Source organism: Capra hircus, chromosome 16 (assembly GCF_001704415.2).
Source record: "Capra hircus breed San Clemente chromosome 16, ASM170441v1, whole genome shotgun sequence".
NCBI lineage: Eukaryota > Metazoa > Chordata > Mammalia > Artiodactyla > Bovidae > Capra > Capra hircus.
Window position 1 is genome coordinate 54,095,222 of NC_030823.1, and position 12,151 is coordinate 54,107,372.

General features: G+C 35.1%; 1 protein-coding gene across 2 annotated transcripts in view; it reads left to right on the plus strand.

Annotated features, from left to right (window-relative positions):
• Positions 1 to 12,151, plus strand: part of RABGAP1L (RAB GTPase activating protein 1 like) — a 719,827-nt gene that overhangs the window by 87,798 nt on the left and 619,878 nt on the right. For both annotated transcript variants that reach the window (XM_018060617.1, XM_018060618.1), the window contains exons 5-6: positions 4,008 to 4,182; positions 10,835 to 10,992. In XM_018060617.1, the coding sequence (XP_017916106.1) occupies positions 4,008 to 4,182; positions 10,835 to 10,992 (333 nt within the window). The remainder of the gene's footprint in view (positions 1 to 4,007; positions 4,183 to 10,834; positions 10,993 to 12,151) is intronic.

Sequence of the window (12,151 nt, forward strand, 5' to 3'; positions counted from 1 at the left end):
TGATTATTTTTGAAGTTCTTTCTTACCATGTCTGGCCCTTATGATCTGCTTTGACCTGATCGTCTCTCCCACCCTCTCTGTTCTCTCGCTTCTGTCACCACATGTACTTCATTCATTTGCTCTCTTCCTGTCATAGTAGCCTCTTTGTCCTTTCTCAAAGGTAGTCATGAATCCTGCCGTAGGACCTATCAGTCAGGAGTCCTCCCATGGGGCTTTTGTGTGGTCTCTTTACTTTGCCCAAGACAAGCTTTCCTTGGTTTTCCAGTGACTCTTTCACTTCTGTCCAGTTTCACCTCAAGAAACCTTTTATTGAAAGAAGTCTTTTTTTTCCTCCCTGTTTTTCTTAATAGGGTTTACTTTTGAGAGTGATTTTAGGTTCACAGCAAAATTGAGCAGAAAGTACAGAGATTGCTCATATCCCAGATAGGCACCCCCACCTTCCCCAAACACACACTTCCCTCACCATCAACATCCTCTTCCATGTGGTACATCTGTTACAGTTGATGAAACTACACTGACATGTTTTAGAAAGTCTACCTTAGAAAGTTTACCTTAGGGTTCCCTCTTGGTGGTGTACATGCTGTGAGTTTGGACAAATATATAATGATATGTATCCAGCATTAGAGTATCATGTAGAGTACTTTCACTGTCCTGAAAAATCCTGCCTTCTGCCAGTTCAGCTGTCCCTTCCTACAGCCCCTGGCAACCGCTAATCTTTTTACTGTTACCCATAGCTTTTGCATTTTCCAGTAAATTATATAGTTGAAATCATGTAATAAATAGCCTTTTCAGATTGGCCTCTTTTACCTAATATTAGACATTTAACTTTCTTACATGAATTTTTGTGGCTTGGTAGCTCATTTCTTTTTAGTGCTGAATAACGTGCTATTGTCTGGGTATACCACAATTTGTTTATCCATTGGCCTATGGAAGGATGTTGTGATTGCATCCATGTTTTGGTGATTATGGATAAAGCTTCTTTAAACATCTGTGTGCAGGGTTTTAACTCATTTGAATAATACCAAGGAATGTAATTGCTAGATCATACAGTATGATTAGTTTTATAAGAAACTGTCAAACTATCAAAATAAACCTCCTTTGATCTTATCATAACCATCCTTCTTTGTTTTCACTGGGCCTTTTTCCCTTCAAAGTACTTTTCTTTGCCTTGATATTACAAATTTATTTGTTTGTTTATTGTTTCTCTTCCTTGCTAGAATGTCAGTTCCATGGAAGCAGGTTATTGGTATTTCTTCCTGCTGCAGCTTCATTGCCTGGAGCAGTTTTGGTCCACAGCAGGTTTTTAGTAAATATTTGCTGAATGAATCCATAAGTGAACCAAGTCTAGGAAATTAGGTTAAATGTATCTTCAGTTCAGTCACTCAGTCGTGTCTGACTCTTTGCCACCCCATGGACTGCAGTACACCAGGCTTCCCTGTCCATCTCCAATTCCCAGAGTTTACTCAGACTCATGTCTGTCGAGTCAGTGATGTCATCCAACCATCTCATCCTCTGTTGTCCCCTTCTCTTCCTGCCTTCAATCATTCCCAGCATCAGGGTCTTTCAAATGAGTCAGTTCTTTACATCAGGTGGCCAAAGTATTGGCCTATACTATTCTCTGAAGGCTGATTTAAGTCTTTTTCAAAACCTTTCTGATTTGCCTCATTCTCTGAAGTTTAAAATGTGGGAAAAGCACTAAGTACCAAAATAAAAGCAATACAAATTTACAAGATTTTGGTAAAAATGCATTGATTTTTCAGGAAAGGGTTTTGTAGATGGACTGTTTGTATAATATCTCTTATAACTGTCAAAATGCCTTTCACTGTTACCTGTTGAATTTCACAGTGCCAAACATGCCTTAACAAAGATTTAAGTGTTTTGATTTGCCTCTCTATTCCTAATGGGTACCCCTTAGTTTCACCACTTGAGATCCTGAAGTAGTCTTGAGGTTTTAGATCAATGCAAAACCTTAGGATTTATACAGGGAAAGTGAGAGAAATATTTGAAAAATTCCACAAATTCCTTTTACCTCTTAAATTTCATCAAGTTCATCTTTGGAACCACTCTGACCTTTTTTAGGGTAAGAGAGGTCTTTGTTGAACAATGAATGACCTGGGACTTAGATTAACAGACAGGTATTGCTTTAAATAGAAATGAAGGAGAAGGCAATGGCAACTCACTCCAGTACTCTTGCCTGGAAAATCCCATGGCCGGAGGAGCCTGGTAGGCTGCAGTCCACGGGGTCGCACAGAGTTGGACACGACTGAAGCGACTTGGCAGCAGCAGCAGCAGCAGCATGCAGTTACAAGCATAATGTAGATGGATCCTAAACTACATATCATGTGTAATTCATAAATGAGATTGTGTTTACATAAAGAAATGATCCTCTTAAGTGTAGAATTAATGGACTTTTAGATATGCAGATGACAACACCCTTAGGGTAGAAGTGAAGAGGAACTAAAAAGCCTCTTGATGAAAGTGAAAGAGGAGAGTGAAAAAGTTGGCTTAAAGCTCACCATTCAGAAAACTAACATCATGGCATCTGGTCCCATCACTTCATGGGAAATAGATGGGGAAACAGTGGAAACAGTGTCAGACTTTATTTTGGGGGCCTCCAAAATCACTGCAGATGGTGATTGCAGCCATGAAATTAAGATGCTTACTCCTTTGAAGGAAAGTTATCACCAACCTAGATAGCATATTCAAAAGCAGAGACATTACTTTGCCAACAAAGGTCCATCTAGTCAAGGCTATGGTTTTTCCAGTGGTAATGTATGGATATGAAAATTGGACTGTGAAGAAAGCTGAGTGCCGAAGAATTGATGCTTTTGATCTGTGGTGTTGGAGAAGATTCTTGAGAGTCCCTTGGACTGCAAGGAGATGGAACCAGTCCATTCTAAAGGAGATCAGTCCTGGGTGTTCATTGGAAGGACTGATGCTAAAGCTGAAACTCCGATACTTTGTCCACCTCATGAGAAGAGTTGACTCATTGGAAAAGACTCTGATGCTGGGAGGGATTGGGGGCAGGAGGAGAGGGGGACGACAGAGAATGAGATGGCTGGATGGCATCACTGACTCGATGGATGTGAGTTTGAGTGAACTCCAGGAGTTGGTGATGGACAGGGAGGCCTGGCGTGCTGCGATTCATGGGATTGCAAAGAGTCGGACATGACTGAGCGACTGAACTGAACTGACACAGTATCCTTTCTATGTTGGTGCTTGTATTTAAGACTGTAAATCTCATCAGCTTTTGCACAGTTAATGTCTCTATTAGACTCTTTAGAAAAGTATCTTTTATGATTAATAAAATATAAAGACTATACCTGCTATTTACTAGCTTTCATTCTTACATATTTTCACAGGGAACCTATTTTAATGAATTTATTTTGAGAAGGTTTAAATCATTTCTATGTCAGGATTTTACATTAATGTCCAATAGGTGGTTAGATTTGTTCAATGTTAAAATAGGTATTATGGTAACTTCCTCATCAGTTAAATTACTAATTTAAAGTATAACATGTTTTTTTATTAAGGAAAGCTAACTTACAGAGAAGTTTGGCTGAGAATAGACAACTGTTAAGGCCCTTTGTTTTACAGAATTCTGTGCTTTAATAAATCATGATGTTGTAATAGGAAAAAAAAAAATAGAAATGAGCTCTCCAGGGATGGTTTGTTCTGTTTTTTTTCTGGGTGTTTCTTTTGCTATAACAGAAGAAGTATAGTATTTAGGGATGGGTGACATTAATTTTACCAGGCAGTGTATCCTTGGCTTTGAGATGAAGTGAATTGGATCATAGGACACAAAAGTGAAGTAATTATGAAAAGAAGATAAATGATTTGTGTGTGTGTGTATAATAAAAATATGAAGATAATTTGTTTTCTTGGGTTATTATTAGTACCAGTTTATTTTTGTGATTTTAAGATAATTGTATGTTACTGGCCTAATAAAACTGCCTTTGTTCTTTGCTAGTTAATGTTTAATCTCATTTCTCATAACTGTTTTGCAGAATCATAGACCAATCCAACAATGTGGAGATAGCATCTTTTCCAATTTATAAGGTACTGTTCTGTGCACGTGGCCATGATGGGACAACAGAGAGCAATTGCTTTGCGTTTACAGAGAGTTCCCATGGTTCTGAAGAATTCCAGATACACGTCTTCTCCTGTGAAATTAAAGAAGCAGTAAGTATAATATTTTGTAGCAATTTGCTATTGAGATGACTCAGTATTTGATTTGAGTCAACTATAGTTGAAATCAAATCAACTATTTGATTTCACTGTCAAATAATTTAGTATGTATGACCAAATACCATGTTACATAACAAGTTTGGAATATCTTTCTAAATAGAAAGTTAATATTTGTGATGGCATAGAATGAAATATGAAAATTTAAATCTGGTTACTCTGTGCTCTGAAGTGGTACTCTCAGTTTAACATATGTAACAGAAAAATCCCAGTTGATCAGCTGTCCTCCCATCCCACCATGGTGGTAATTGCTCAGGCTTAGAAGGGAAGAGTATTTTTGCCCCTCTTTTATTGTTTTGCCCAAGTTGGTTGTTCTCTGTGACTTTAAAAGATGTCTATAACAATACCTGTTTCTCTACTGAGCCTTCCACTTAGATGTTGCACTGAGATTGTGTTGTAGATCTCTGCGGTTTTCACTTGTGATCATTTACTATGTGCATTTGTTCAGAGGCTGGCTTTTGTTCTATAAAACTGTTTTAATTGTAAATGCAGATGCTCCTATTCAGCAGAACTGTTTGAAGATGCCAGTAAGTTCCTCACACTAATGGTTAAATGTTAGTTTATTTTTAGACTCAGAGTCAAATGGCTGTTACATATATACATGGGGAAATTGCTTTCTTTTTGGTATCTGTTGAATTCTTCTCAAATTAAAAATAAGTTGCACTTTTAGAACTTTGGTAAGTATACAGTAACTTTTAGAGGCATTAATAAGTGGGTTTGGATGGACAAATCTCAGGTGTGTTTGCTTTTGGAAATATAAATTGTCAGCAGAAAATGCTAAAAGCAGCAGTTACTCTGTTTTCTCTTTACTGTGAAACGTAAATAAACCATTGTATCAACAGGAGTTCTGAGAGTTTATTTCTGGCCACAACATGGGAACTCATAGAAATGTATATTTCTGTGTGTCTGATACTAACCATGAGCAGTATGTCACTTGTTATGCCCTGGTGATCAATTTTATTTACACTGAAACAAACATGTGCAGACATAGAAGTTCTCTGTCAGAACTGTGCCCATGTAAGGAGTTCAGATTTGTTTTGTTTTAGGTAGTTCTAAATTTATCTAAAATAGTTTTGTTTTATCCATGTGTGTATGTTGCATGTATATAAATATATATAAATGTGTGTATATATAAATATATATATAAATAGAGATAACATATATCAATACATATACCAGTGTGTATACATATATACATGTACTGACTGCTTGGCAAAGTGTATGATAGAGTGAATGAGTACAAGTGTGTCTGGTACATAGGAGACAGTGAATATAAATATGTTGAAAGAATGTTTGTGTATTTGTGAATTAGGGGGTCTATTTCTGATCCTTACAACTCCACTACAGAGGTGGGGAAGCAGATGGTAGAATCCTGGCATTTCATGTTGGCAACCATCATTTAACATTCCTGTGTGGATTCTGGATAATTGGCACTCAGCAATTAAAAAAATGAACTTTGAAGAATTGGAGAACCTGCTTCTTGGAGAGGCAGAATCACTGCTGTGGAAGGAAATTGAAAGGCACCTGGTTGCAAGCATTTTTTATAACTGTGATGGTATGAAACTCTCTTTTTGGATTATAGCATCCACTTGTTTATGTGGGGGGTTATTTGTCATCTTAAGAGCTTTAATAGTGGGTAAGCAGTGGATAAAATGGGGGGGGGATTCTCAGCCTATTTTGGGTATAGTATTAAATAGTATATTTCTAGAGAGGGTATTTGGTACATGTAGATTGTGAGAAAAGTGATGTTCCTGTATTTAGTTTTTTTTGAGTAAATTTTTCAAAGAGTTCCATTCTGGGACATTGATGGTAAAATTGTTTGGAGAAAAAATACTTGACAGTCATCATTCAATTTTATTATGAGCGATCATTTCTAAATACAAATAACCCAGTATAGACATAGGGCTTATGCCATAACATCTCCATAACAGACTAGTGATCTTACACTTCTCTTTGCCTGGAGCAGTTATAGATTATGCCTGTTGTCTAAGTATATTATTAAAGCCTCCATTTTATTCTCAAAAGTGTTCTGGTTTGGGTGATAAATTGGTTACCATTTCCGTATCCCAAGTCTAAGAGAATAGATAATAAAGCTGGTTTTCAGAGGAAGTATATGATTCTGAAGACCCACATATTTTTCAGTAACAGCTTTCCTGTTACTTTATTATGAAAAGTAAATGTAGATTTTTACCTTTCAGTTATGCTTTATAAAGGGATATTTTGGTCATTCCAACAACCTTTGGGTTTTACTCATGCCTTTTATAGAAGGTGTCTGATATCTTCCTGTCTCCTCTCAAAAAATAATGACTTGCCCTTTGTTGCATTTACTGGTTATCTGGTTCCCAGAAGTTTCTTGTTCTATGGTGAAGGGACAACATTAGTTCTTAGTATATGGGCCCCTCTTAATGGGTACAGACAGTTGGCAAAGATAGCTCTGGGACAGACGACAGATGTTCTTACTGCTTAAATATGTACCATGTACAATGTCGCTAATTTGTTTTCCATTGTTTGCAGAGTCCCTGGATGAGATTTGAAGAAGTTTGTCAGTTAAAAGCAAGAAGACAACTTCTAAACAGAAAGTTGCAGCATGGCTGCCACTACCATTTGTCACTGTGATATGCTCTTATTTCACCATAAAATTCCACAAGCAGCAGATACCAGCTGTGGTAGAGGGGAAGCCCAGTGTGGGTGATGGCTTTTTGGGACCTATGACATGAGGATTAGGGTTTCCCACAGGAGGGTTAGGACATATTTGATCTGTTACCCTGAATATTCTTCTGAGGGACTGTGCTGGAGTGGATGTTAATTGTCTATGGCAAAAGAGTTCGGGGATCCACCCAGAAGTATCTTAATGCTGATGATCTTTGTAGAGGGAACATTCTGGTGAAGAATTGCAGACAAAGCATAATATCAGAAAGCATAGTGAAAAAAGCCATAAAGGCATGTATTCTTGTTGAATCTTTGTGGATATATTATACAACGCTGTTTTCAAAGATACAGTTAAAAGTCTTAGTTGACTCTTTTAAGGATTTATTTCTACTAGTCAGTGTAGCTGTTTCCTTCAAAACAGATTTTTCTGTTTGTATGTTATACTTACTATTACTAGCAGTTCTCAGTGTTGTATTTTAGAACAGGTTGTTTTCATCTTCTGTTAAAGGCATTCAGCTGTATTTTATGATAAATACCAAGAATATCATTAAGAAGATCTTTATTCTTAAACCTCTGGTTTTTCTTGGGATTGCTGATACACCACTACATAAAACAAAACATAATTCTTTGGGAAAATATTGTTTCTAAACATATTTATTGAGATGGTATTTTAGCAAAATGCCTTATTTTGGAAATTAATTTGGAAGTTGTATTCTTAGTATATTTCTCAAATAAGTTGATTTTTATTATTAAAAAATTTCTTATTTGATAGTGCCTTTTTTTTGTTCCTTTCAGTAGTATATTTGAGCAAGTTTTAAAAATTTTAACAGATACGTTTCTGGGTATTCTTTTATAGGATGACTTTTCTACATTTATTTTTTGAGTGAACATTTTCTTGATGCTTATTTTTAAAAGAGATGATTCTCTTTCACCATTATTAGTGAAAAGGCTTTATTTTAGAAGAATTGGCTATGTTATTTAAGTAAATATTTTGTCTAATAGTGTTTCTTCGACTGTTAACATGTACTACATATTTGAAAATTTGGAAACTACTGAAATACCAAAGAAAGGTTACTCAGAATTCCACCAGAATTAAGATTTTGGTGTATCTCCTTTCCACGTATCTTCCTGTGCCCTTTTCCCCAACTCTTCAAAAACAACAGCCACCACCCCAAGAGATAGTTTTGTGTTTAACCAGTGCTTTCTATAGGTACTGCCTCCTGGGGAAAAATTGTACTGTATTATTTGTTAATAAACCTTTTGACATCTGCAAAGAAAATGCCTGTTCTAGATTTTGTGTGTGTGTGTATTTAATAGCATGATGCATATAGAATATTTTCCATGGTATTATGTCTAAAATTTTCTTTTCATGATGAGATCAGTTACCCAATAACTATAGATACTGATAATCATTGTCCTTTAAGCCACTCTGCCTTACCCATTCTTGGATCATCATTCCAGCTTATTCACAGACTCTAGAACTCACAAATGATTTTAACCTTGTTGGAAATAACAACTTCTAAGACATAGCCAGGATTAAATATAGGAGTGGATTAAATTGTTGTTAATGTACTGTTGAGTCCTTCCTTCAAAAACAGAAAGTTGTAGTCTTAGTCCACTCCCTCCACTCCCATCATTCTCTGCTACTCTGGCTCCACCCCATATACTTAGGTTTTTAAAAAAGTTCCTGATCCTTGCCCATGCTTTAGAATTTGCCAAGTTTTTTGACTTTTTTTTGGTGTGGACTCAAATGGCAGGCTTGCTGATAGCTCTGATACAAAGAAAATGAAATGACTATAGGAGAGAATAATAAATATGGTTAGGGTTTAACTCTACTAATGTATCAAAAATTATAGGTATTGTTTTCACATAATAATGTTTTCTTAAAAATATGCTTAAAATTTGTTTTCTTCAAAATATATAAAGTAAATGATAGACTTCACATTGTATTTGAAGTTAGGAACTGGGGAGTACTCAACTGAAAAAGTTTAAAGTGCCTATTTACACTTTACCTTGTAGGCATACTCTTTAGTGACTTATTTCCAGCATGTTCTTTGATTCTATTGTCCTTAACACTTAAATTATTGCACTAAGTGAATTAAAGATCCAGTTGAGACTGAACATACCTGCTCTTGTGTTACCTAATGATTCCTTGCCACTCACCCCAAGCACTTTCAACTTAACCTTTGCTGAAACTTAAGCTCCATGTTCATTTTTGTATCCCTTGCCCCTAAAACAAATACTTAATACACAGAAGACACTAAAAGAATATTTGTTGCATGAATGAGTGAATTTATCATTTGCTTAATTGTATAAAATTTGAAGTATAAAGTTTTTATTAATATTAATCCTTTGTTGCTTTATTTTTACTTTTTATATGAAATTATAATAGCATTAACATTTTATAAGCAGTGTTATACAAATATGATGCTGTTGCTGAAGCTCAACTTTGGGATGACAGGCAGCATTCTTATGCAGTTAAAATGTATAAGTCAGTTAATTTAGATAACTGTTGATTTGGCCCTGGAAAGGCAGTTAGGGTAATCATTCAGTACTTAGGTGTAAGTGTGGCTGCTGGAAGTTTTTGAAGTTTGTGATGGAGTGTGTGTATGAGAAAAGGTAGGATATAAGAATGCAGCAAAAATAGAAAATTGAGGAAAGACCTCCATACTTTAGGAAGTTCTGTTGATGAGAGTGCTCTTACTTCAAGTGAATTATAAAATATTATAATCTTAGACTAATACTGAGAGTAATTTGCATTCACTTATCCAAAGTGAAGGGTTTGTTAATATTCAGAGAAGTCTCTTTACTAGTACCTTCTAGTGTGAGATTTTGAAAATATTACTTTTGTTTAAATCATTCTTATTTCATCTTGTTTTTATTTGTTCAATGCGTGGGTGACCTGAGAGATTTGAAAGGTCTTTTGTGCTTCAAGAATACAAATTTGAGATGATATGGTACTTCTTTTGGAACCAGGGAAGAAAATAACCTCTGGAAGATTGTGAGATTTAGAGTGCTCCTCCATATTAGGGGAGGAGAGTAAGTCATTTATAATATATATTGCATATTTATATATCAAGTAATCACCAGGGTGGCTTAATACTAATAAATAAAAACGTTTCAGATTCATTCATTTTGTGACACATTTATATAGCAACAGCATTGGGAAACAACACTGGAAGCTCTTTAAATCATGTTGCCATGTTTTGTTTCATTTTGCAAAGAACAGAGTTTATCATATGGCTCAGGATCTAGCCCTCTGAAGCTGAGGGAAGTGAAAGGAGAAATTGACAACTTGGGCTAAAACCGCATTTGTGTGTGGTCACCAGGAAGATTTAGATGCTAGCATCATTCTAGTAATTGTTTTAGGATTCATTCTTTTCAATATAGTATCTTATGAGTCCTAGAAACATCTGTGTCCTAGAAACATCTATAAGTACATGCAACTTCTTTTGTGACTTTAAACATCTTTATTATGCTGTTTATTAAATGCCAGATTGAAAGAAACAAACTACAGTTGATCCCTGAACAGTGTGCTGGGGAGGTGGAGTGTATTAGGGGCACTGACCTTCTGCTCAGTCAAAAATTCATGTGTAACTTATACTTGGCCCTCCACTGTTCCACATCTGCTGATTCAGCCAACCATGGGTCATGTACTGTAGTATTCAGTGTTGAAAAAGTATAAGTGGACCTAGGCACTTTGAACCCGTGTTCTTCAAGGGTCAACAGTGTGTGTCTGTGTGTGTGTATACACTATATGTTACAAACTCTGTCTCTCTCTCTCTCTCTCTCTCTATATATATATATATATATGCTTACCCTATATCTACATTGTCTATTAAGAACATTGTGACCTTGGAAATTATAGATTCAAGAATTAGGGTGATCAAAATGCAGTTAAAATCTTTATCTAATATTATTTCCACTTTTATTCTTTTAGGTAAGCAGAATTTTATATAGTTTCTGTACAGCTTTCAAACGTTCTTCTAGACAAGTATCAGATGTTAAAGACTCGGTTATTCCTACCCCCGACAGTGATGTGTTTACCTTCAGTGTCTCGTTGGAGGTAAAAGAAGATGATGGAAAAGGAAACTTTAGGTGAGATTATTTGGAAAAAATAAAAATTAGTATTGTGTCTGAAATATAATATTGACTAATATATAGGTTCCAGAAATTATACACTGTTGTTATAAAGCTTTAGGATGATACAGAAAAACTTCATTGGCAGATGCATGGTTCACTTTTGTCAGGCTTTTCAGATAGTTTATGTAAATTATTTTCTTGATATTTTAAAATTCTGATATACTTACTATAGAAAAATTAGTAGAAGTAAAATTAGAATAAAATTTTATGGTCTTGTCATCAATAATCACTTTATTAAAAATAATTTTAATATCAAAAAAGTAAAATTATTTTGTCAAAATTCTTAATACATTTTATCACAATTTTATCAAAAATATTTGATACTAGGGTGTACTTTTTAAACATCTTATATTGGAGTACAGTTGATTAACAATGCTGTAATAGTTGCAGGTGTACAAAGTGATTCAGTTATCTGTATACAAGTCTCTATTCTTTTTCAAATTCTTTTTCCATTTAGATTTTTACAGAACAGTGTTCCTTGTGCTATACAGTAGGTCCTTGTTGGTTATTTTAAACATAGTATGTACATGTCAATCCCTACTATCCCTTCCCCTCCACCTCCAGAGTGTATTTTATACAGTTATATATACATATATATATGTAGTTTTTTTCTTTTGACTTCATGATGTAAGAATTTTCCCATTAAAATGTTTTCATTTATTTATTTTTTTAATACTTATTTGGTTGCATCCTGTGGGATCTTGTCTTATGGGCTCAGTAGTTGCTGTATGTCTGCTCTCTAGTTGTGGCATGTAGGTTTAATTGCTCCATGGCGTGTGGGATCCTAGTTCCCAGACTAGGGATCAAACTCATGTTCCCTGTATTGCAAGGTGGGTTTTGAACCACTGGACCACCAGGGAAGTCCCTAAAATATTTTAAATTAGAATTGTTTTTAATAGTTGTCAGTAGTATTTTGTATGATTTGACCATCATTTAATTAACTGTTTCCTTCTGTTGTATATTTGGAATGTTGTTCTTTAGTTTAAAAATAGGCAGATAATAAGAAATAGTTATACTCTTATTGATCACCTATGTGATTACTTTGCCTTTGTTTCTGACAATAATTATTAGGTATTTTATCTTTTTTTTTTTTAAGTTATAGAAATTGAGACTT